Source organism: Fundulus heteroclitus, chromosome 4 (genome assembly GCF_011125445.2).
Source record: "Fundulus heteroclitus isolate FHET01 chromosome 4, MU-UCD_Fhet_4.1, whole genome shotgun sequence".
Lineage (NCBI taxonomy): Eukaryota > Metazoa > Chordata > Actinopteri > Cyprinodontiformes > Fundulidae > Fundulus > Fundulus heteroclitus.
Genome location: NC_046364.1, coordinates 16,063,404 through 16,088,400, shown reverse-complemented (window position 1 = coordinate 16,088,400; position 24,997 = coordinate 16,063,404). Strand labels below are relative to the sequence as shown.

Below are 24,997 nucleotides of genomic sequence, written 5' to 3'. Positions count from 1 at the left end.
GATAGACACACAAAGCAGGGTATGATTGTGAGTGGAAGGAAAATTAACGGTACACGACGTTTTTAATGACATAAATATCCAGAAAATTCAAATTCTTACTTTATTGATCCCAAAAGCACAGACGCGCACTGGTCTTCAGCTCCCTAGAGTCAACACTTTATAAAACCGCCTTTTGCTGTAATTATAGCTTGAGTCCTTTGCGGTAAGTCTACCAGCTTTACACCTCTAAAAATGTTTGGTCATTTTACTAGCTATATGCAGAATCTGACAGGTTTTCCTCCGGGTTCGCCCTGTATTCAGCTCCATCCATCTTTCCTTCAACTCTGAACACTTTCCCTTTTCCTATTGAAGAAAAAAGCCACATTTCTATTCGGGGTCATGTGCATATTTTTTTTTTTTCTGCATTTGGTGTTCTGTGTGTAGGCCAAAAAGTTTCATTTTGGGCTCATTTGACCAGAGCCTGTTCTTTCCCGGGTTAGCTGTGATCCCAACATGCTTTGTGGGAACCTTAAACTTGACTTCTAATGGGCTCAGGCCTGTCACACTATCAATAAAGTTCAGATTAGTGCAAAGCACAACACATAGTTGTCCAGGAAATGGATCCTCAACCTGGGCTCTGCAGCTCTGGTTGAGGATCCCCTTCCCCGCCCCCTTATTTCAGATGGGCAGCCATGTCCTGCTAGGTTTCCAGTGGTGTCATACTCTTTTTACAGAGTGGTGCTCTGTGAAATGTTAAGAGGTTGGAATATTGTTATATCACCCTAACCGTGCTTTAAACTTTATTCCCCAGCCGTCTGCTGTCTTCCTCGGCCATCAGGGTGCGTTTGTTCACAACTGTTCTCCAAACCTCGAGGCTGTCTCACAGCGGCTGTATTTATATCGCGATAATAACTACAGAAAGGCGGACTCTACAAAACGGTTCGGTTTCTGTGGATTCTATTTAGGAGCAGCAGGTTAAAGGGTGGAAATGCAAAAGGACACTTCTGCACATTTTGGTAACCACGTGACGTGTTTTCCCTCCAGTTCACAATTATGACAGGGTCTCCAAACTTTTGCGAAGCACTGCACATTCAGCGGTGCATCTGTGCTACTAAACTGTACACAGTAATAGCATTTAATCGCATTTTAAAACGCAACAAAGCAATTAAATGTTGATCAAATGAAACCAACAACCGGAAAACAGTTTAAACAGCAAAAATAACATAATAACCCATTTGCAAACGGCATCAGGAAAAAAGGCCTTATCTTCATTACATCAGAAGGAGTAATGCTTATTACCATAATTTCTTTTCACTGTAACAATAAATGATACAACAACTAATCATGCAGAATTAAAGGTGATGAAACTGATAAAAAGCGATAGAAACGAACAGCGTTTGTGTGAGAGGCGGCGTGCCAGCAGCTACAATCAGCTTCAGACAAAACAAACTCCTCTGACATTTGCAAAAGGAGGAGAAAACGTTTGACAAAGCCTCTCCATAACAATCATGCGTTTGCTTACTGCACACCTTCCTCATCCCCCCCTTCCTTCTCCTTCAGTCAAACGGCGGCTTCTTATTCTGCATATATTTTTCGATTAATCTGAGAAGTTCAGGGTGAGTGAGAGGGGATCTATTGGATCCAGGGTCTGCATTAGCAGCTTTTGTTTGGTTTCCATGAATAACAGCATGAAATAAAAACACACTCCCTGTGATAGTGGGAGGTGGTGGTCTGCTGCTGTTGCAGGGTTAGGATGATGGATTGGTCAGAAGCTATGTAGGTCACAGGCTCCTCTGGTGGTACCAGTCTCAGTCAAACTGTGGCCACGGAGAACTTTGAAAGGGAGCAGTCGGTAAACTTTCTAGACATTGATTTAAAAAAATAACACCCATATAACGAATTTTGTTCCTCCACTCCAGAAATCTAAAGATTTAAAGACTGGAATATGGTGCAGGAGAAGATGAATCGTGGCTGGAACGTTTCTTGTTTTATTATTTTGTTACTTCTGATGGCTAAAAATGTCGCATCAGCATCACATCTGGTGCAAAAACACCAGGATATGCTGAGGTTTTCAAATTAAACATTTAATGTTGTATGGGGGGGGTGGGCCGAGTACTGTTCAAAATGTTTTAAAATCTGATTATTAAGATTTGAGCTTTCATAGCTTTATAGCCACAGACCAGTTTGTTAGTCGTGTTTTTTTTTCAGACAACGTGCTTTCATTTTCCAAATATAAATTATCATATTCATGTATAAAAGTCCACGAATAAGGCTGAAATATAAAAAGGCACCATTGCTACTGAACAAAGCAATCAGCTTAGCAACTGGAAGACAAAGGCACTGACCTACAATACAGGGTGAATAACAGGATGTAAAAAACAAAAATAACCATTTTGTTATTTTCATTTTGTTTTTACCTGTGGCAGATAAAACAAGTCCACATGTATAGTCTCTCAATTTTTGTCTGAAAATTAGGCACAAATTCCACCTTTCAACTAGGACTGTTGATTTTCTCCTCCACATAATTTTACTGAATTGAATTTGTGGAAATTTGTTTAATCACATTATCTTTAATAGGCTTATGTTCTCCTTTTGTTTTCTCCCTCTGACATTGTTTTACTTTTAATCAGTTTATAAAGATCTTCAGATATAACTCATGTTTGAAGGCATGTTTCCTTCTTTATCTCCACAACCTTAATATGACTCTGAAGGTTTTTTTTATTATAGGTGTTTAAACTCCCTCAGAAAATCTGAGTTATAAATATCAGACAGCATCTATACTTCCAGAGTGAAAACATTACCTTGCCCAGGTCTTTAATTCTGGTAGAGTCATTTCCTGGTTTTTCCTCAGCTGCACCACAGCAGTGACCTTTTGGCCCCACGTAGCGTCCGGAGCGCCGATCACAGCCACATCTGAGTCAGGAGAACGCATACGAATAAAAAAAAAAAAAAACAGTGCAAGTTCTGAATTAATTAATTTTGTTTATAAAAACTGAAAAATATGAAATGTTTGTGATTTAATGTAAAAAGGTAAAAATGTACCATTTTATGTAACCTGCATTAGCCCTCCAAGTTTATGAAATTACTTTTCTTAAACAAAGAATGGGGGTCTATATAATATAATAAATATAATCATAGCAAACACAGTGCAAAGAACTGGATAAAGGAATGTGGAAACTTGGTGTACATTTCTGAAAAACAAAGTTAGGCTAGATAATGTCTCTTAGTTGTGCCATCAACAAGTACTGTTGATGGCACTATAAACTATGTTTTTTTTTGCCTCACGATCTGTGATGAATATCAAATAGTTTTAGATTTTGCACCATTTCATTTACAGAACATCCCTACGACTTTGAAGATGTATCATTTTTGTAAAGCATACAACAAATGGGAAAAATAACAGAAAAGTTCGGCGTAACTAATCAAGCCCACTTTTGCAGTAACTACAGCTGCGCGTCTCTTTGGATCAGCCTCCATGAGCTTCCCACATCTTGCCACTGGGATTTTTGTCCACTTCTCAAGGTTAAACTGCTCCAGCTCCATCATTACGAACAGTTATCTGCAGGTCTAACTACAGATTCTCAATCTGAACTTTGACTAGGCCATTCCAACACATTTAAATGTTTCCCCTTAAACTCATGGAGTGAAACTCTAGCAGGAGGCTATGGGAAGGTAGGGTAAGTTTACTTGTTTAGCCCTTTTTAGTAACAAGGCAATTCAAAGTGCTGTACATGAACAGAAAAAAACATTATAGACAAAATAAATCCTTGACTAGACTTCTTTCACACATTAACACACATACAGAAAGACTTAACTGTTTCTATTAATAATAAGAAATAAGCCAAGTACATTCTTGGGGATTTCTGATCTAAAGTCATTTTCTCCAGCCTTTCCAAAGCTACAACTAGAATAACTTCTTTTGTTTCATTGTTTCATTGGAACGAGCTTCATCACTAAAAATTCAAAGCTTAATTTTTTTCGATTCATACATTCCTCAAAGCTACAAAGGGAAGGTGAGCCTCCATCTCAGTCTCAAATAACAGGCAGAATGATGCCAGTTTTACTCAGGAATGTCCCCGTATTTAGCCCCATCTATGTTTCACCGTGGGGATGGTGTTGTTAGGGTGAAGGGATGTGTTGGGTTTGTGCGAGACGTAGCGTTGTCCTTTGTGGCTGAAAACTTTATTTTTAGTCTAATCTGACCAGAGCACCAACATTGCTTTTTGGCAAACTCAAAATGTGGCTTCTTATTTTTTTTTAAATTATGGCTTTTTAAGGCTACTTTTCCATTAAACCAATCTCTACGGAGTGTATGACTTAAACAATTTGTGTGAGACAATATATAACTCTATTATCTTGATTGTTTAACCACACTTAAAGGGATTTATCTTAGATTTTTTTCAATTGAGATCCTGACAAGTTTTAACTGTAATGGTTACCTTACCTGCATCACAGAGAGGTCTTATCAATGTTGGGTTGTTAACAATGTTGTGAAAGCTAACAGCTAATCAGCCGTACAGCGTCTGCTGTAGCCGACTTTAGAAGTTGAAACAAAGGTGTCAGGATTAATGTGGGTTAATCAAAATCATTCAAATAAACTGGTGGCTGGTATGTTCTATGAGATACTGAAAGCATGCACTTGTATTAAAGCATTGTTGCATGATAACCTTGGGTAAAATAATAATCTTGATATCAAAGAATTGTTTTTTTTTTTATTATTTTGCATCTTATAAAAATCATTAGGCAAAAAATTAGAATGAACTCCAGCTGAATTTAGCAGCACTTTTCAACTTAAGGTGTTTGTCGCACAAGATTATTTCATTCTTGCCAATTTCCTCATTATAGAGTGACAATATAACCGCCCGATCTTGACCAAGTAGTTAGTCAAGGTATCTGCCTAGGTAGCGTCCAAGAGATGCTTACAGCAGAGTGCCGACAGTAATTTTAAAACACCATGACCTTAATAAAGAAAAGGCAGTCGGGTCTATTTTCAGTCCGCTGACCGGCAGTGTGCAGTGAGTAGTGTAGGATTAAACAACAAAAAGTAAATTTGTTGTCAAAGCAAGTTAGCTCAGTACTAACCTATGATGTCTGGATGAGCCAGTAGGTGTCGCTCCACCTCGAGGGCGCTGATCTTATAGCCACCGCTCTTAATGATGTCAACGCTGCTGCGACCCAAGATCCAGTACACGCCATCTTTGTAGACGGCTGTGTCTCCTAAAACACAAACGCAGACACGCAAAGAAGACGCAGGACGGTAAATGAAAGAGCCAAAAAGCGTTCCTGCCTCATCATTTGCTCAGATAAAGGTTAATGTAGGAGACAGACCGAGTTAAAGAAATTTAATATTGCTCTATTTCTTTTGTAAAAAAGACAAATTTAAGTTCAACTTCTCTTAAAAATAGATTTTATTATAAGAAAAATATACAGTGTAATAAAATAAGCAGTTTTTAAAAAACAGGAAATTATGCGACTAGGGGTAAAAATAGTAAGAATAATACTGAATTAAAATAAAAAAAAAGCTGTGCATATAAATAACACACATATAGATAGACAGAGTTATGTGTCTCTGTGCACGGTGGTGCGTGTTTGTGTGTGTGTGTGAGGCGGAGAAAGTCAGAGTGCAGCGAATGGATGAGTGTTTAAGATCCCCTGACATCCTCCAGATGCACACACACATAGGTGTCTGGGGGCCAGGTGTAGCGGAGTAAAGTATGGGGGATAAGGGACGCAGCTGGGTCTGGGGAAGACAAGAGGAGGAAGTGGGTCAGTGTGGATGAGCGGAGAACGAGGAAAGGAGATAAAAATGGACAGAGGTGGTGATGAAAAAAAAAAAAGATGGAATGGGAAGATGTCCTTTTAGGTTATTACAGGTGCTACTTTCAGGACAGCTGGTACCGGGAGGATGGATGTGATCGAGACACGGCGCTGGAGATAAGCAGAGTGTGGGAGTTAAGGAGCGGACCGAGCAGTCACCCTGCAGGGCCGAAGCTGCAGCTGAACACCGGGGCCCCCAAGGTGGGAAACAAAGGGGTCCAGCTCAGAATCCCATTTCCTACTGTTACCTTGTGTCTAATGCTGCCATCGCAACATTATTCTGTTCAATATCACAATGGAAAAGTCTGCTTGAATGTAGTATTTGTTCAGTTCCAATATTTCAGGGGCCACAGATTAAAACTTTCATATCTAGTTCTGACTTGAATAGGCTTTGTCAATAGTTTATGCAGGATATATTAAAGGCCAGGAGCATAGAGCTCAGGGCGATTGAGAGCACATTACAATTATGGAAGAGAAAAACAATGGTATGGAAAACGTGTGTCTTGATCACATCTGGGAACAAAAAGAACAGAGTTGCTAAGACTTTGTGCCCGGCTAGCTGTGATACATAAGCTGATCAGAAACACGTGCTCACGATTTAATGGTCACTCAGATTTCTTGAACTCTGGCCATGTGTTATGGATCAAGACCCAGGATACAAGCGTCTGAAGTGAGCTTTCCCTACAGGGTGGCAGGGCTTTGCTAAGATAAGGCATGGCTCCATCATTCAGAGGGAGCTCAGTGTGGAGTCACAGCTTGCCCACGTCGAAGGAAATCAGACGCCGTGGTTTAGACATGTGATTAGGATGTCTCCTGGACACGTTCATTTGAAGGTTTGCCAGACATGGAAGGACACTCCTGGGGACACCCAGACCTCAGTAAGGTGACCGTAAGCCTGTTTCAGGAGACATAAGGTCCCCTAAAATGAGCTGAAAAGTGTCACTGGTGTCCATGTTTTCCTCCTGATGTGACATAGCCTCCAGTAAGAAGAGGAGGATGAAGATGGATGGACGGATATATGAACATAACCCAACATACTTTTCTTCTATTACCTGCCTTTTATTCTAAAGTAGGTTTTAGGATAATTTTTTGAGGGATTTTGAGTCACAAATAAATCCAATTATCTCTTAAAATGATTTAATAAGTTAAAACAACGAACACATTGAATGGTCTTATTGTTTTACTATAAAGTTCACGAAAAGCCTAGAAGCACGAGAATATCCAGAATAACATTGTCATTTTTATCAAACAAGATGTAAGTATGGTAATTTATTTTTAAGATGGCGGTACTTTTTGAAAATCTTAATTACCCTTAAAGTACAAATGCAACCTATTTCTTTCCATTCTCTACTTATCATATAACACCGGTTTTGGTTATTCAATCCTCACGTGATAGTGATTAAGTATTTCTTCAATATAATAGACTCATCCTTGGCAGCCTAACACTGAAATATTGAGCCAATAAGAGAATGAAGCATGTGGGAATAATATTGCACTTTATCTGTACACTCCGGTTGGTGTCATTGGATGTTTATCCTATTTGTATTTGGTTTACATCCCTCTATCCATCTTATATATAACCACGTTATCACGCTCCAGTGTCTGACTCTCTCTCTCTCTCTCTCTCTCTCTCTCTCTCGCACACGCCTTTATTTTCTACCTTTAGTCTCATTGTTACCCTTCATTTTTACCTTTCTACATCTCAAACGTCTCCCAGACCCCTGTCTTTCCCCATCTCCTCTTTCTCGCTGCTCCACCTCAACATCAATACAGGGCCCATCTGTTCCCATACATCATGCACTTCATTTCAGTTTATTAGCTGGGATAAATCATAAATATTTCATTATACATCACGGGCGGCTGTCGCCAGCACACCGACAATTTATCACCACTGCCCTCTCTGCCGGCTTGCCACGGCGGCTATAAGCTTTCCAGTCTATTAAACAAGATTGATACAGTGTGTAAATTTAGATATTGGGAATTTCTTCACAGACCACTGCTTCGCAGTGATAGGCTGGGGTAAGGGAGGGGGAGGATGGGAGAAGAGGGGAGGAGCCGGCCGGGTGTTAACACCACTATCAGGGTAGTTACAGTCGCTTCCTCCTTTGGATGAGGGGTAAAAGGAAACAAAAAAAACAGAAAAGAACCATTTGGTTAGAGCTATGTAGCTCCCTCGTCTTATGCAAATAGAAACATGTACACATGTATTGTGTGTCTTGCTTGTGTGTGTGAGAGAGAGCAAACTGATAGATATAAAAATAAAATAAACTACATCCATCTGGCTTCAAAGAAAGAAATAGCATTTGTGAAGCAACACTGCAGAAAACGGATGAGGAAAAGACACAAATACAACACAACTGAAATGAGTTTGAAGTACTAATACAGGACTCTTTGACCTTGTCTCTTTGAGTAGAGGGAAAGAGCAAGGCATGTTTGGAGAGCCGTACAAGTGGGGAGAGCGATTGGAGCACGCAAGCTGATAAAAGAGAAAAAGAAGAGCTGGAGAGAGATTTTTGGGAACTGTGTTACTGGGACGTACACACATGCTGTATGTAATCTAACACACACACACGCACACACACACACACACACACACACACACACACACACACACACACACACACACACACACACACACACACACACACACACACACACACACACACACACACACACACACACACACACACACACACACACCCCAATCAGCACTTCAGGCATCAGAGAGTCTCTGCCATTATGTGTTATGGCGTCTGAGGCAGATATGGCCGAATGGCTTTCTTAATTAAAACGATAAGAAGCCTAATTGCACTGGGCTTTCATCTCATTCTGAGGCATTAAAGAAAGCGAAGGCGCGCAGTGTGGAGCAAATAAAGAAATAAAAACAGATCAAGAATTTAACTGAGGACGGAGGGCATGGAAAACTTTGTGATGTCTTTCAGAGAGCAGAGAAATTGCACTCAGTCGGCTCCGTGCGACTTGTCCTCAGTTACGGTTTGGCCGAAGTGGCAGTAAGTCCCAGCTGAATGACTTTCAAGTCATGATTTTGGTTTTTATTGACAGAGAAAAATAACTAACATTTGTAAAGAAACACTTTATTAACAGCTGGGGAGTTTGAAATTTTTAACAAAAACAGATGACCTTCAAGCTGTTGAATTTTATGAAAAATCTAAATTGACTGCAGTCCCGACATTCTTGAAATAGGAACCAAACAAAAAAAAAGACTGAATAAAACTTAGGATAAAAGAAGAGAAATCTGATTTGATTCTCAAGGACAGTGAATTAGCCAGCTGTGAAGAAAACATCTCAAATATAAAAGCAACATTCATCATATTACTAAAAAAAATAACTATTTCGAATAGCAATTTAAATCTGCCTTCAAGATTTATAAGTATATCAAGTGTAAACACATTTAGTGGTTTTATTTCTACTTATTTTTTGATCCAATCTGCCTGTGATTTTATTTTGATTGATGGCAGCTTTTGTCTGATTATATCTTTTATATTTGATTTATGTATTCCATTTCCTACCTTTTTAATGCATTGATATAGTGTTAATCTAATGTATTTTTAATAACACTTTGTACCACTTTGATATATTACATTTTCTGGAATTTAATTCTTTCACATACCCAAACAAAGCATCTCGAGCTATTTTTGTTAAACCTCCACGGTAATTGGCACCCTGATAAACATGTGTAAACAGCCTCAAAATAAACTCATCATTTATTCCAGTAATCTCACTCTGGAAAATTTGGAAAAATACAACCTTAAACCAAAAAAACCTGTGCAAAAAACAATCCCACATTCAGAACTACATATATATTCAACTAAATCCCCAGAGCCTTAATTAGTGCAAATTAAAACCTGTGTTTAAAGTGTCCAAGAACTTTTAATTATAGCCTTAAATTAATTATAAGTTCTCATGGATCTAAATATAATGTGACATAGACATCTGTGAAGGTCCGACCAGTAAGGCAAAAGGACAAAGGCGTATATAAAAAAGTATTTTCTATTTATTTGTCCAAAAATTGTTCACAGAAGACTTCGAACATCAAATCTCAAGAAAAAACTGACCTACCACAATGAACACACAGGGGAATTTATACACAAAGGCTAGCCTACACAAAAAAGGAGGGGGTGGGAGATGAGACAAAGACAACAACGCATCAACATAAATAACTAATTCAAACCAACATATCTTGACGACAACACAACTATCAAAACAAGACAACCTAACACCACAGAGGTTTTAGCAGTTATGTTGTTAGTAGAGAGAGAGGTAGATTCTTTAACATCAAGTCCCCTGCTTCCAGCAGCCTGATGGTTTGTTCCATTTCCTGGTTTGCCTTTCAACCAGTCCTCTCCCCCAGCCAGTCCTTCAAACTCAGCAAAACAGAAATTAATGATTGAAATAAACAAAAAGGTGTTTACTAAATGTGTGCACCCATAATAGTAAACAACCTAATGCAAAACCATATTGTGTGAAAACATTTAAATAAATACTAACACTGAGGAAAAGATGGAGGAACCTCCACAACATCTATTCCTCTTAACCACTGTTCAACATGGGAAAGATAAGAGAACAGATTAGGCAATATCTACACCCTTCTTTCTAACCACAAGGCCACCACTCCCACGGATGGATTACACAACATTAAAACCATTTTAAAATCTTCAAAGTTGTTGTTTAAGATTTTTTTAATAACACTGTTCAGACATTTGAAAATGAAAAAGTTTACATAATTATGAAGATTTTTTGATACTCATACAATCCAGATGTACTTGAATGCAGCATAAAAGAGCAGGTGCTGAGAAATCCCCTCTAGTCACACAAGTGTGTGGTCTATTCGTTCCTCCTGACCACCAGAGGGCGGTCCTTAGCACCTGGATATCTATCGCTTTTATATATATATATATATATATTTCTCTGTATTGCTGTGCTCTCTTGTAGCCTCGCATAACATCCGTTTGGAGCTACGTGCTGCTGCTGAGGTCCTCCAGAGGCTGCGTTCTACAGTCAAAGTCACCCACCGTATCTTTTTTCATCCAGTTGTCACCATTCGGTAGCTGACCTAGAACCGAACAGCTTTGGCACGGTTCACATTGTTTTAGTTTGCCTGTGGGATACTCTCGCCCCATGCCGTGGTACCGTTAGCAGAGACAGCTATTGTTGCGGTACCGTTTTTATATTATATTTGGCTGTGAGTGATTCCCACTCCTTGCTTTTGTATTGCTACCATGATGTCAGCTCCGTTCTGACCTAGCTGTAATAGCTGCTTGGCTCCTCTGAGCCCAGAAGATGGTCATATGTTGTGCCCCTCATGTCTCAGTGTCGGACATTTGAGGTAAGGCCTCCAGCTCCAGGAAGGAACCAGAGTGGCGTAAAGGACCACATGCTAAAGCCCCTTCATCAAGAAAGACTCATTATGACCAGACATTGTCTGCGAAAGTTGACACACTGGGCTCTGAGTTTGCTCAGATTAAGTCTTTACTCCTGAATCTACAACCAGCCCCACTGATGTTGGTCAATGTGAGGAAGTCACCATATCTATTGCTGCGTTAGACTCCTTGTTCAGGACTGATGAGGTGGGCTACATTGAGGACTGAGACAGTAGTGTGGGCTTCCTCTCAGCGATGAGCTCATGCACTTCTGAGCCAGAGCCCCAACTGGAATCTGGACCTGGATTATCCTTTGTCAAACAAGCTTTTCAATGGGCTTTATCTCGCCTTGGGGTTGATGATCTACCTGTGGAAACCGCTAATTCAAGTGCCTTTTTTAAGGTCGGTCAAAAACCTGAGTTCAATGTACAGGCCTCACAACCGTACATTGAGGAGTTTCACCGGTATATCATAGGACTGCAGAGCTCTTAGTTCTATGCGTGATGCCGCTCAATATGGTTTCAACTGTATGCTGTCTGTTGACAGTATTATTGCAAATCTGGTAGTGGCATTTGGCTACCCAGCCTGATGCCTGCTGTCAATGACCCAAATGCAGGGTCACTGATGAGTTAATCCCAAACAGCTATGAGATAGCAGCTCGAATTGGTCATTTAGGTAACGCCTTCTCCCATTTGGCCCTTGCCCTCTCACAGTCCCTGAAGGAGGCAGGAGTTGATGATGCTACTCAGAATTTGAGTGATGCCTCACTCCAGACCTTCACCTTTATGTGCAGGGAGCTTGGTAGACTGATGTTGACTCTCACCATCACCAGACGTCAGGTGTGGCTGGCGCAGTCCCCCCTGTCTGAGTCTTGCAGAAATGTGATCTGCATTCTGTGGGTCCTTCCAGGTCAAGTGATTAGACCTGCAGCCCAAAAGACCCTGGAGCATGCTGTTGAAGCCAATAGGTCTCGGCAACAGTATGCTGACCTCCACCGAGCTTCCAGACTCCAGCTCAGACATGGTACAACCTTTCCCCCTACATCTGGGGCTCCACCCCCTGGAACTGCACGTTTTCAGAGAGGAAGGTTGGCCCTCTCAGTGGCCTGCCTTTCAAGAGCCTACAGGAAGAGGCTCTTGAAAGGACTGACCGGTTTCACAGAGTTTCCCACAGCCGCACCCCTGAGCCATCGGGGGGCTGTGGTAGAGGTAGTCGGACCTGACTCCAGGCATCTGGTCCCAAGCCACTTTTCTCCAGGTCATCTCAGACTCTGACAAGCCATTGTTTGAGAATGATGGGTGATTTCAACCGTTTCAGTTCAAACGTCCTCCCTCAAAGTTCAATTGGGTAAAAATTAGAGTAGTTTCAGATGTGCTAAGGCAAGATATTTTGGAACTTTTGGAGAAAGGGGCTATAGAACCAGTTCACAGTTTAGAGGGTTTTACTCAATCTATTTTCTTGTTATGAAGGTTTTTGTCTTATTCCTGATTTTTGACATCTAAATCACTATGTCAAGGTGCTGCGATTTCACATGCTTCGCACAGTAGACATCCTTCAGGCAATTGCACAAGGTGACAAGTGTCGACCTACAGGACACTTATTTCATCATCTGCTAGTTCTCCGGTTTGCTTTCGAGGACGAGCGAAGGATGTGAATCCTTCTCTGGCTGGCTAACCCTTGACTCAGTAGCCTCTTATAAATAAGTAAATGAACTGAATATATATAGCGCTTTCCCAGTCATGCTGACCACCCAAAGCGCTGTACACTATAGCCACATACACCCAATCACTCTCCTTAACGTGCACACATTTATACACCAAGACGCAGCTCGGTAGGCAACTTGAGGTTAAGTGCCTTGCCTACATCGACATGTGGCAAGGGGAAGCTGGAATCGAACCCACAACCTTCTGATTGCCAGACGACTACTCAACAGTTGCCCACGCTTGGACTATGTTCTTCAGTTAGGACTCCAGGTGAATTTTGCAAAGAGTTCTTTGATTCCCATTAAGTCGGTAATATTCATTCGCATTGCCATGAACTCACTAACTGTGACAGCCTCCCCATCCCCAAATGGGGTAGCCACTGTGATGCATCTTGTCTCACATGTTCAGCAGAACAGTAGACTATCGTATGGTCTGCTCCTCCAGTTCTTGGCAAACTGACTGCCATGTCATTGGTTGTTCCTTTTGGGGCTTCTTTTCTTGTGCCCTTGCGTCTCTAGAGGGCTTCTTTTCTTGTGCCCTTGTGTCTCTAGAGGGCTTCTTTTCTTGTGCCCTCTAGAGATTTGGGTCAACAGCCTAGGCCTGAACCCCAAGCAGCACCGACTTGTATGGCTCTCAGACTGGGGCCTGCTGCACCTAGGGCCCTGGGAAACCAAGGTTTTCAAATGCGGGTCGTCCCTTTAGGCTCCGTCCTATCTCGTCTGGAAGTGGTTGTCATGGATGCACTGCTGTCCGGCTAGGGAGCAGTGTGGAAGCACAGCTCGTCCAGGGGAGACTGGAGTCCTCAGGAGAGGCTTCTTCATATTAACATGCTCGAGCTACATGCCGTCCAACAAGCTCTCTGACATTTCCTTTCTACTCTGAGAGGGAAACATGTTATTGTCCGGTCAGACCACACTTCTACAGTAGACCAAATAAACCATCAGGGGGGTACCAGGTCCGTGCGCTCACTGACAGAGACTCCAAAACTCCTCCTGTGGGCTTTATCTCACCTTCTGAGTGTCAGGGAGGTTCATCTGCCGGGCATGCAGAACCGTGCTGCGGATCGACTCTCCATACCGTCCAACTATACTGGTTTAGTACATGTGTACTGACAGGGTACATAGGTGTACACAAAAATGTTTTTGGTATAAATATGTGTATTATTACACTCCCAATCACAACAGTCATAGCTACCGGGAAAGAAACGTTGGTATTTGTTACCTCTGAAAATGTAACAGATGATTTAACAAGATTCAAAGGGAAAAATCTTGTTTCATCAAAGGTTTTCAAAGAAAATCCCTTTTTTTTAAACTATCTGAACTAGAGTGAAAAATGACATTTCGTTGAACAGTTTAAAATAACACAAAGGCATAAAAACAGCCTGGACAACTTGAATTTCTTTGTCAAAAAGAGTCAGCAAGAAAAGGGCAGAAGGAGACATACAGCAAAGGCCAACATAACGAAAAACATTTCAGCACCACTGGCATTAGAGTTAGGGCTACAGGTTTCTACAGCAGAGAAATGTAACCAAAAACTGTGGCCATCCAAAGAGATTCAGATCTGCATTTCTGCAAAAATACACGGAACTAAATGTTTGTAATTCAGAGTTTTCTGCTTGCAGCCTTGATTTATCTAACATCATAATTCTTTATATGCACACCTAATTTACCTTCCTCCACTTATTATTATTGGTGGAGAGAAAACATGTCCATGGTCACATTAAATCAAATTTCTCGGTGAATAAAGACTTAAAAGACCACACAGTTAATTAAAACAAGTCAAATACATTTATGTTTTGTGTTGTTATAGTCCCAGAGTGTGCTGAAGCTTCCACTATAATCAGCTCAAACATAAGACCAGTTTGTAACTCAAAGAGGTGTTTATAAAATAATCAAAGAAAGGAAAAGAAGAATTTTTGTTGAAAGATATTTTTAAAATTAAGCTGTAAACTTAATTTTCTAATGCCTATAATCTGCTAGACTGTGTTATAATTTACAGTTAAGCCCTAAATTATTCATACCCCTGGCAGATTTGGATTTAAAGTTGTCTTTTAATTTTTGCAACACGTTGCTTCAGACTGGAAATAATTAGTATTTTGAACTTCAATCTCAGAGAAAATCTATTGCGGCAACTAAAGATTAGGGTGATGGCATGGAGGTCTTCCAACCTCAAAGACTTGGAGCTCATCACTGAATATAAATCATTGAAATGCAAAAGGTGGTGAGCGATCCTAAGAAGGGTTTGATTGCTGTAATGCCAAGGAAGATTTTTATGTTGATTATTGAGAACGGTATAAACAATTTGCAATGCCATTTTGTAATAAAATGTAAATAAAACCAGATTTGAAATTATTTATTTAAAAAAAAGAAATCACACTCCTTTTATATTGTTTTATTATCTTGGGAGAGATGCCTGTCTAACTTTCTATCAGTAGAAAATTTGTTTGTTCAATTTAAATTCTTCAACTAAACCTGCCAGGGTTATGGACAATTTTGGGCTTAACTGTGTCTAGAAAGGCTCATATCTTATTATTTCAGCCAGGTTAACGTTGTAATACATTTAAATGTTTAATTTTCTCATTGAAAGTATTTTTTTTTTCCATTCTAAAATGTTGAATGTAAGTGATTTTTCTCCCAATAAACCACCTGTTCTCTACAATATCCAGTCAGCTTTGCTACTGTTCATTCTTTTATCTTGTGTCCGACTTCCTACACTGCACCAGTTTCTTATTGTACGAGTCTGCCCAATTTCAACCATTTTACATGTTTTTTTTCCTCCGTTAGGGTTCCTATGGCACTTGTGAAAGGTGCAGTAACAGCACTGACACTTGATTTAATCGGCTCAGATAAATGACAAAAATTCAGTCACTCTAAGTACCATTTAGAGTGAGAACATTATAGTAACTCTGGCGCTTCCTCTGGAGTCCCATTAAAAACACTTTAAACCATAAGAATAGAAAAATTAAGCGAATTTGAAACCATACCTTTTGAAAAACCCCAAACCTTGGTACTACTGGTGCCCAAGCCTGGAGACCCTAGTAGATGGTTTTATGGTGTTACCTCTCAAATGTACTACCACCACAAAATGTCAATTAAAAACAGGACTAAATTAATGCTTACGCTAACATGGACCTCAACGTCAGAGACAAACATAAAGGAATTAACAACGAAGTCCAAACTTTCTGCATAAAGTGCAGTATACTGTATGCAGGTGTTGAATTACCAGTTACTGGCTGACAGTTGTCTGGTCAACATCTCAAACAACCAACATGCCCTTCACGTTATGTTTTGCCTTTCAAGAGGGAGCTTTGCAGTCTCCTTGGAGAGTAAAGAAAGATTTGGTCTGAATGCCCAACGCTGGAACTCTGTTTTCCCCTTAATTACCTGCATCGAGCAACACCCAGACCTAAAGGTTATTCAGCAGATCCCCAAGCAGGTGGTATTTTTGTTGTTGTGGTTGGACATAACACTATGATGCTGTTGCTGCAGGATATAACAGCCAGTTAATAGAAACAACAGCAGCACATTTTACTACAATATTCCCAAAAGCAGAAACTTTTAAGAACTGTCTATCTTGACAATGACAAGTGAGAGAAGCACTCAGCATTCAAACAAATCCATTAAAAACCTAAGGATGAGAGTTTAAACCATTTTTTTCTTTTCACGTTATAAAATTCACCCTGAACTTTCACAAAGAATAATGAGATTTTACATATACATAAAGTAACAGAAAATTCACTCAGAGCCTTGTCTTCCTTTATTTGTATTTGAAGATTTAACTACTTTAGTAAAAAAATATTTTCAGCCACTTCAGAGTCAAGGCATTGCCTGAGAGGTCAAAACGGCTTTCAGAGCATATTACAAAATGCTGTTTTCAAGGTTTTACATACTCAATGTTAGAACATAATGAATAAAAATTGCTAAGAGTGTTTTTTTTTCAGCTCTTATCATTAAGCTGCTGTAAAACCAAGTTCTAAAAATGTTTTTTAAGTTGGTATAAATCAATAAATTCAAAGCCGCAGGACAGACTTGAGAGTAAATGTAAGAAGACTATAAATTTAAAGGTCATAGCTACAACTTTTTCAACAACACGATTAATTTTTCAAAAATAATACATACACAGAAAGTCTAAAGTGATGCAGAGTAAAAATATTAATTTTACTGAGCAATAAATATGTTGTATACAAATACTTGTTTTATAAAATTAGATGGAATCAAAATATATAAATATTTCCCTCTGGCTACGACATCAACATTGACATGAAAGGATTCTATCAATAGGAATAGTAGGTTTAAGTCACAGGAGACGAAGCTCAGGCATGGTCAAATCGTAGTAGCTCTGTGATAGCGGACCAACAATTAAACAAAACGAGGGAGAACAATGGTTAAGGTTTTGAGGATTGGTGCTGACTTAAGGAGGCAAAGGGGCTCAAAAGCCACGCAGAGGTTGCTTTCCTTCTGGACAGGTAAGCTAAATATTTGCTAGTGCTAACCAAAGGACTTGGCAACCATAGACAGTACATACGTAGGCGCCTCATTACGTGCTGGAACGCATCCTGAGCCACCGCCATCTTGGATGGGTCTCTCCTACTCAAGGCTGGCATAGGAGCTGACGGGAGTAAACGCAGAGGGAGCAACTTTCTCCGTATTTTCTGCAGCTTATGGTTACAATTACTGTGGATAACTACTGAAAGTAGATCCCATGGAGCAGATCACCATTTTGGCCTGAGACTGGCTCTGAGCATGAGTTTTTATTTGGTGAGAACAATTCAGAAATAATATTAATTTGTTATCTCTGTGTTTTGCAAATTAAAGCTAAATCACATTGCCAAATTAAGTATGCTAAAGTTACAGAGTACTAACTCATGCAAGAAGCTGTGCAAAACAGTTTTTTTCAAGGGTCTCCAGCTCTAGTTGCAAGCAGGGAGTAAGACACTGAAATGACCTGGAAATTTAAAAGAACACTTTTTCAGGCCTTAATAAAAGTCTGAGTATACATGTGTGCATGCACAGCACACAACATTATGAAGAAATGATTGTTGGTGTGTAGAGAAGCTCGGGATTGTAGATATGAGAGAGGGAGAAATATTGAAATATAGACTGTATGAATTTATACATGTATTGATTTGCAATACCACACGTCTCTTTGTTTAAGAGGATAAAACAAAGTATTTCAGCATGAGAGCATAAATTTAGTTACATATTTAATAACATGCCATACCACATGTCTGTCTGTTAAAAAGCATAAAACAAAGTATTTTAGTATGAAATCACATAGTTATACATTAATATGCCATATGTCTGTCTGTTAAAGAGCATACATTTATGGAATTTGTTATTTCAGCATTAAAACATGTTTTTTTCATGTGGGACAGCGTCCTGTATCATAACCACATCTTTGCCGTTTGTAACAAACCAAATCGTGTGAAAATCGTGTGAAAATTCGAGGAGTTATGATTTATTCTAGTTGGGCAAAACAGCTTCCTCAGTAAAAATAAAATGCCCTGGACCCATCCAAAATGGAGGCCGCGCTGTAACGTGAGCTCCAGTAGGCAACGCCTGTCCATGGGGCGTCCGGCAGGCGTGTCGAACAAGAGCCGGCGAGCGCGAGTGTGGCACCTACTGGCCGGGAGGAGTTAAACTTGTAGCCATCTCCTTTAATATTTGCCTTGTGATCTACTGCTGCTGCTAAAGCCCCTTAAAGCGGCAGTGTAGTATGCTGTAACAAATTGTGTGTGCTGTGTGTGCCGTCTCTGAATGCATCAACACAAGATTGCAACAGTGCGAGTTGCAAGCTTGTGAGCTGCGAGTGAAAATGCAACATCCTTGCATGGACAGAGTTGAGTCCTGAGCGCTCTCTGTCATTTTGGAAACACCAGACCTATCCGAGTAAAGATGTAAGGTCTAAATGTGAGCCAGGCCTCGCTTCTCAAAGTGATCATAAACACTTTGCATATATGAATATTAATGTTCCACATTAAAGCCTGATGCCTAGATGGAGGAGTTAATGAGGATAAATAACAGACAGCCAGGCAGTGAAATCTCAGCAGTGACATTATTCATCATCCTTAACTTTTGTCACAGCTCCTTTTTTAGTAATTAATATCATACAAGAAGGCACTTTGCACTCGGATGAGTGATCTAATTTGTTTAATATAATGAAATTAAAGGAGCTTGAATTGCTTTATGTTAATGTTTCTGATTATACCCGTTGTTGGGGTTTCTTCCCAGCAGCAGATAACAGATTGAACTTGAGGATTGATGCGTGTCTCAGATCTGCCATGTTCATCAAGGAAACTATTTAACTGCACTTTGCATGCACCGACTCTGGACTTAATCACACAAACTTGATCTCAATCAGGAGATGGAAAAAAATAAGAACCTTGTTCTGACGCCAGAGCGCTCAGATGACAAATCGGTAAACGTTATTTTTTTAATCAAAACACTTTCTTTGTTTCAGATCAGATGAATAACTGTGAGAGGGGATTATAAAACAGGAAGAATGAATGGACGTTTTTTTTTTAAAAGCTACTTCTACAGATTACAACAGTAAGCACCAAAGTGCAGAGGCTCAAGTCAGGTGATGTTTAACTAGATTCACCTGTAAGTGGAGTTAATAAAACGTGGAGCACCATGTGTTGGCTTATTGGCAGTAAATGTTTTAGGAGGATATATCCGAACTTGGTTCTTGTCAAGGCACCAAGGAAATCCCGAAAACACACTACTGAACAGAAAAAGGAAAAGAACCAACACAAAAACATTATCACCCCCCTACGTTGCCTGGACAGCTGGAGAAATCTGAAGGATTTTCTCCAAACACAACATCCAGACCGAACTCTCACTCAGAGGTTGGTTCATACTAGGGATACAATTACCAAATACAAACTGAACGTCGCGGTGTCGGCAGTTCAGTGAAGCAAGGAATGTCCAGACCTTTATATTGAAGAAAGTAAACGACCCATCGCCAGAAGCATGGCTCACCAAAACAGAGCCGACTCCTTAGGACACAACTCAGCAGTGCACCTACACCTCAAAGATAAGGGACGCTCTTTTCAGGACCAAAATATTCATATTCTGAATGGAGAAGTGAGCTGGTTTGAGAGAAAGCGTTAGAGGAAGCCACATATGTCAAACGTCTTCAGATGAAAATCGAAACTACGAGAGCTGAAGTCCAATTGTTGTATTTTAAGCCTTTTTGGGATTTTTAAATGTTATAGGGATGGTTGATTTGAACAAAGTGCTGGTAGTGGGGTTTGAGTGGCAAGCTAATTCCCACTGGGAGCTCTGACACTGGAGTTAGGAGGACACAGTGTGACTCGGGGTGAAATATGACATTGGGAGAGTAGGGAAGGATGAAGGCAGGGAAGAGGAGAACACAGCTGGGAGCAAAAGTAGAATGCACAAATGACTGGTGGTGGCTGCACAGGACATGAGGCGCAACATCTCTGTCGGTTTGTAAAGAATAAACCACGAAGACATGAAACTCACCTTTACAGCGGGGGGTTACAATTCACATCCACAATCAGTGTTATATTACCCGTTCAACACTTTTCGTAGTCCACAAATGTCTTAAATGTGAACTTCTGCATCAACATTCAGCACACAATATTACTTTATAATATTACAACATTGCACACAATGTTGGTCGGATAGATAAAACTAAATATATTTAAATTCTAGCTGTTACATGATCCAGATGGCTGAGATTAATAGGTTCTGTTGGAATAAGCAATTAGGAGTGTGAAACTGAGGTAAAGTGACAAAGATTAACCCTCTTGTTAACATTTCTGCCCTTGAGCCAGAGTCTCTCTTAGTTAATTAAATGAGACCTCAGATAAGGCCTGGCTAATAGTCGGCCCCCAAAGCTCAACTTCCTCCTCATTCCTTTCCTCAACCAGTCATCTAATTTATCACCGAAATACAAAACTTTCTATCGGCTTCTCTTGATTGGTTCGCCCTAGCACAAGCCAAATTTAAAGCATCTCTTTCATTTATTCGCTCCCCCTTCACCTCTGCTGTAACAGCTTAATATGCACACATCTAGCCAAATAACGAAAGCTTTCCACATCACTCATCGACCGATTTTAAGCTGTGGTCAGTGGGCAGGCACTGCAGAGATGAGCACAGAAAGAGGGTTAAAAAAATGACGGGGGGAGGGGGGGGGGGAAATCAATAGGCTCTGAGATGTTTGTGAAGATGAGTGGAAGGAGAGCACCCAGATGACAGCTTCCCTATAGCGCTGCCAATCAAGCACACAGCACCTGCTGACTCTAAAGAAGACACCTCTGACCAGCTGAGAACTTATTGATCCCAAGTCCCACATTCCTTCCGCACCATTCTTCTGCCGTCTTGTTTTCCACCGGCTTTTTATTCGCCTTGTCAGCTGTATACTCTTGTCAGGCTTTATCTTTCACATTGTGCCAGCCACGCAGTACCGACATCCTCATCAGCGAACGATTTCAAGCCGTTTTTGCTCTTCCAGCTCAGAGAAACTCAGTTTAAAGTTGCAGTAGTAGTAGTAGTGGTGAGTATAAGAGAACTGGGCACTTAAGAGTTTTTAACTAAAGAAATGGTTAACCCAACCAGCTTTATCAACACCGTAGAAACATTTAATGCTTTCTTTGTATTTGCAAGTTTGACCTGCTTTATATTATTGTGGTTGGTTTCAAGGACAGTCCTTTATTAATTATGAAGTTTAATGTTGACAATAATGATTCAAGTGTAGGGGTGTACTAATACACCCAGGCTAGAATTATACTGGGTTCAAAAGGAAGAGACAAGATTTTAGTCATATTTTTTCAAAGTCTAAGGACCTCATTTTTTTTGTTTTTGTTTGTTTGGGTAAAGGTATCAAATATTCCAAACTGTTTTTTAAGAATCTTAAATTTGTGTAGAATAATTCAGTGAAGGTTTTATTAGTCTACAAATTTTAGTTTTAATGCCTCCCCAAAATGTTTAAAGAAATATGTTTTAAGTAATCGGTAATCAAAGTAGAATAAGTCCAGGTTAGACTTCTCAAAGAACTACAGTTTCCAAGCAGGACCCTATCTTGCATATCTTTTTGTACTTTAATTAATAGAGTAAACTTTATTTTATTATCAAACTGAATCCAGCAAACCAGACGCCAACTTTATGGCTCGTTGTAATGTTCAACAGTATTTTCTCCATTACTCAGTCACCATTTAACTCTTTTCTACCTGGTAATCAAAACTCTGCCACACAAACTATTTGAAAGTAGTCAATGGATCTTCATGGCTTGTTTCATCCTGATTAATTTACCTGGATAGGACCTTGTGAGGAAGTGTTGACCAGAAATACTAACATTGTCAGAAGTCATTACAATTCTTAGTTTATCAGGCAAACCAAAACAACAAATCCATGAAATCATCTGTTGACAAGTGATAACATCACCGTGAAGGCTGAAGAAACAGTGAGACATATTGGGCTTTATGACAGTGGCAAAAGATTGAGTGTTGAGTTCGAAAAGGTTGTGTTAAAAAGGGGCGTGAGGGGAGACAAGAAGCTAAGAAAGACAGGCCAGATCGTCTGCAGTGTTTCTCTCTTCAAAGTTGTTTTTTTTTTTTAAATAAATGATTGTTTAGAACTTTGTGTCAAACAAAAGCAGATTCCTCTTTCAAATTCATCGTTTTACCTTGTGATTATATTTGTTGCATGTTTTTTTGTACTATAGTAAAAAAAAAATCATATAAATTAGCTTAACAGTATTCTCCTGGTTTTAATAAAAGGAGATAATGTCTTGCATGCTCGAGTCAGAAAAACTGACCTGCAAACTTGATGAGATTAAAAAGGAAAACTCAAAATCAAATGGGCTTGACCAAAAATAATACATCATAAAGCAGAAGGGAAAGGACACAATATTTTAAAATTGTCTAAATTGAAATCAGATGGTCTAGATCAAGGTGTTTTCGTGTGTTATAATATCCCAATCAAAGTCCAGATCGAAATCCAATCGATATCTGCTTTAACACTTGAAAGGTGACCTTGTCAGACACTCCATCAAATCTTCATGTGTTTTGCAAAGAACACTGGACTAAAATATCAGTCTCTAGATATGCAAAGCTGGCACAGACTTACCTGAAAGACTTATAGGTAAGGGAAAAGATATAGTTTTAATCAGGACCAAATGTAAAAAAAAGTTCAAGGGGAATTAATACATTTGAAAGGCAATGCTGTCTTCCAAGCATGTCTTTCAAATATTTATCTAAATTCAAAGCTAAAAAAAAAGGAACAATGACAAGATGGAGTTATACAATTGTTTGCATTCGTTTGTGAAAAAGAGGCGCTGAAAAAAAGGAGGTGGAGTCTTCTTTAATATAAACAAAGGTTGGTCACAGTTTTACAGGAGACATGTAGCCCTCACCTGGAGTAATTTTTATAGATTGTAAACCATTTTATTCACCAAGGCCGTTCTCCTCATTTGTTCTGGCCGGTGTTTACATCCCACCCCAAGCCTGTATAGTAGAGACTGAACAACAGCTCCCTGAGCTGATAACAGATGTAAAGAAAAAATGCAAAAAACACCTCAGACTCTCTCATTGTTCTTGGGGGTTTTAACAGTGCAACTCTCAAATTAACCTCCAAAAAAAATAAAATAACAGAGAGTATATTAAGCGCCCCACCAGGGATAGAAGCACACTGAATCACTGTTACACAGCTTTAAAAGATGCACACAGTACAGTTCCTTAGGCAGCTCCAGGACTTTCTGATCACTGTCTGCTTGAGTGGAAACCTGAAAACCTCAAAGCCAAAGTTTAAGACTGCTAGAACGTGGACTGATGAGTCAGCAACTGTTACAGGCCTGCTTTGACTGCACAGATTAGAGTGTATTTAGCTTTTGGATGTAGCTTTTTGACAGCTACATTCATGCACATCCACGCATGTCGCTAAGCACGTGTGCAGCGAAGTCAGTTGCATCGGCTGGAGTTGATAAAACGGCAAATGATACCAAAGAACCGAAACAGTGGGAACCGGTTCTCATCAAGAACCGGTTTTCAATTCCCATCCCTAAATGTCCTCACAGAAACTGGTGTATGAAGGGAGAGTTTCTGGAAGCTCATTCAGGTGAGTGGACTGTGCACTTCACCCCGAGATACGTTGGTAACATCACTGGTGGTTTATCATCTGCTTCCTTGCACCAGATTTGGGTTTTCAATAACAAAAACAGATTTCAAGCTCAGTTACTCATGTTTAAACTTTGAAATCAAGTGAAAGGATGTGAACTGAGTGCTCTAACTGACTGTTACCCTTATCAAAGCTTGGAGGAAAAAGATTGCTCTCTTCTTGAACGGTTAAACATTCCTCCTACTTGAAATGAAACCGAGTGTGTGTGATGAAGTTGGCATCGGGGAGCGGTAGGAGCTGGGTGGCTAAGGAAGATGTCAGATAGCTTCCTACAGAGCGGTCCACGCAGTGTCTGTGGCGGCGTGGCTGGAGGGACAGGTCTGTGGGGAGCTGATTGCAGTGGCTCTCATTATGTGGCCGCTGGCTGTAATGGAGTGTGACAGCAACGTGCTGTGCTCTGGATCGCTGTCCTTCCAGCCTGCAAAGCCAATTAAACACACTTTGCCCTTCTCTCCCTACTGCCTGGCCCTGTTCTGCTCTCAATCACACCATCCTTTTCACGCTGCCTTCCCACTGCTAGCATCAGCACCCCAGTCCTGCCCTGTCTGAGTCCACCCCTCGGTCTTTGTCGTGGGCTCTTTCGAAAAAAAACCCAAAGCGGCCACATCTGCAAGCTCAAAAACGAGTCAGCCTGTAAGAACGTCACTTGTATCCGCCGCTCTTGACCCCCTGCACACTGAATCCCTCCAGTGCCAGGTTATAGCTACTCTCCAAGTGGCTTTACAGTAAAACAGTAAAATTTTTTTTTTTTTTTTTGGTGGCAAAGACAGAAGTAATGGCCTGGAGGGAGGAAAAGCCTCTGATGACAGTTCCTCTCTCTGTGCTACCACACACAAGGAGCGGCAGAGAGCTCTGCTTGGTTCCTGAAGACCCAGAGCAGTCACAGCCACTTAGGAGGGAAAATGCCCTGCAGCGCCCAAAACACACATACTCCATTTATCACTCCCTCATAGTGCCCTAAAATGTGAGCGCACAC

At 40.2% G+C, this 24,997-nt stretch overlaps 1 protein-coding gene across 2 annotated transcripts in view; it reads right to left on the bottom strand.

Annotated features, from left to right (window-relative positions):
- The window catches only part of acsf3 (acyl-CoA synthetase family member 3), a 49,304-nt gene that overhangs the window by 3,332 nt on the left and 20,975 nt on the right, over nucleotides 1-24,997 (bottom strand). For both annotated transcript variants that reach the window (XM_012850780.3, XM_036136161.1), the window contains exons 8-9: nucleotides 5,062-5,196; nucleotides 2,781-2,892 (exon numbers count right to left, since the gene is read on the bottom strand). In XM_012850780.3, the coding sequence (XP_012706234.2) occupies nucleotides 2,781-2,892; nucleotides 5,062-5,196 (247 nt within the window). The remainder of the gene's footprint in view (nucleotides 1-2,780; nucleotides 2,893-5,061; nucleotides 5,197-24,997) is intronic.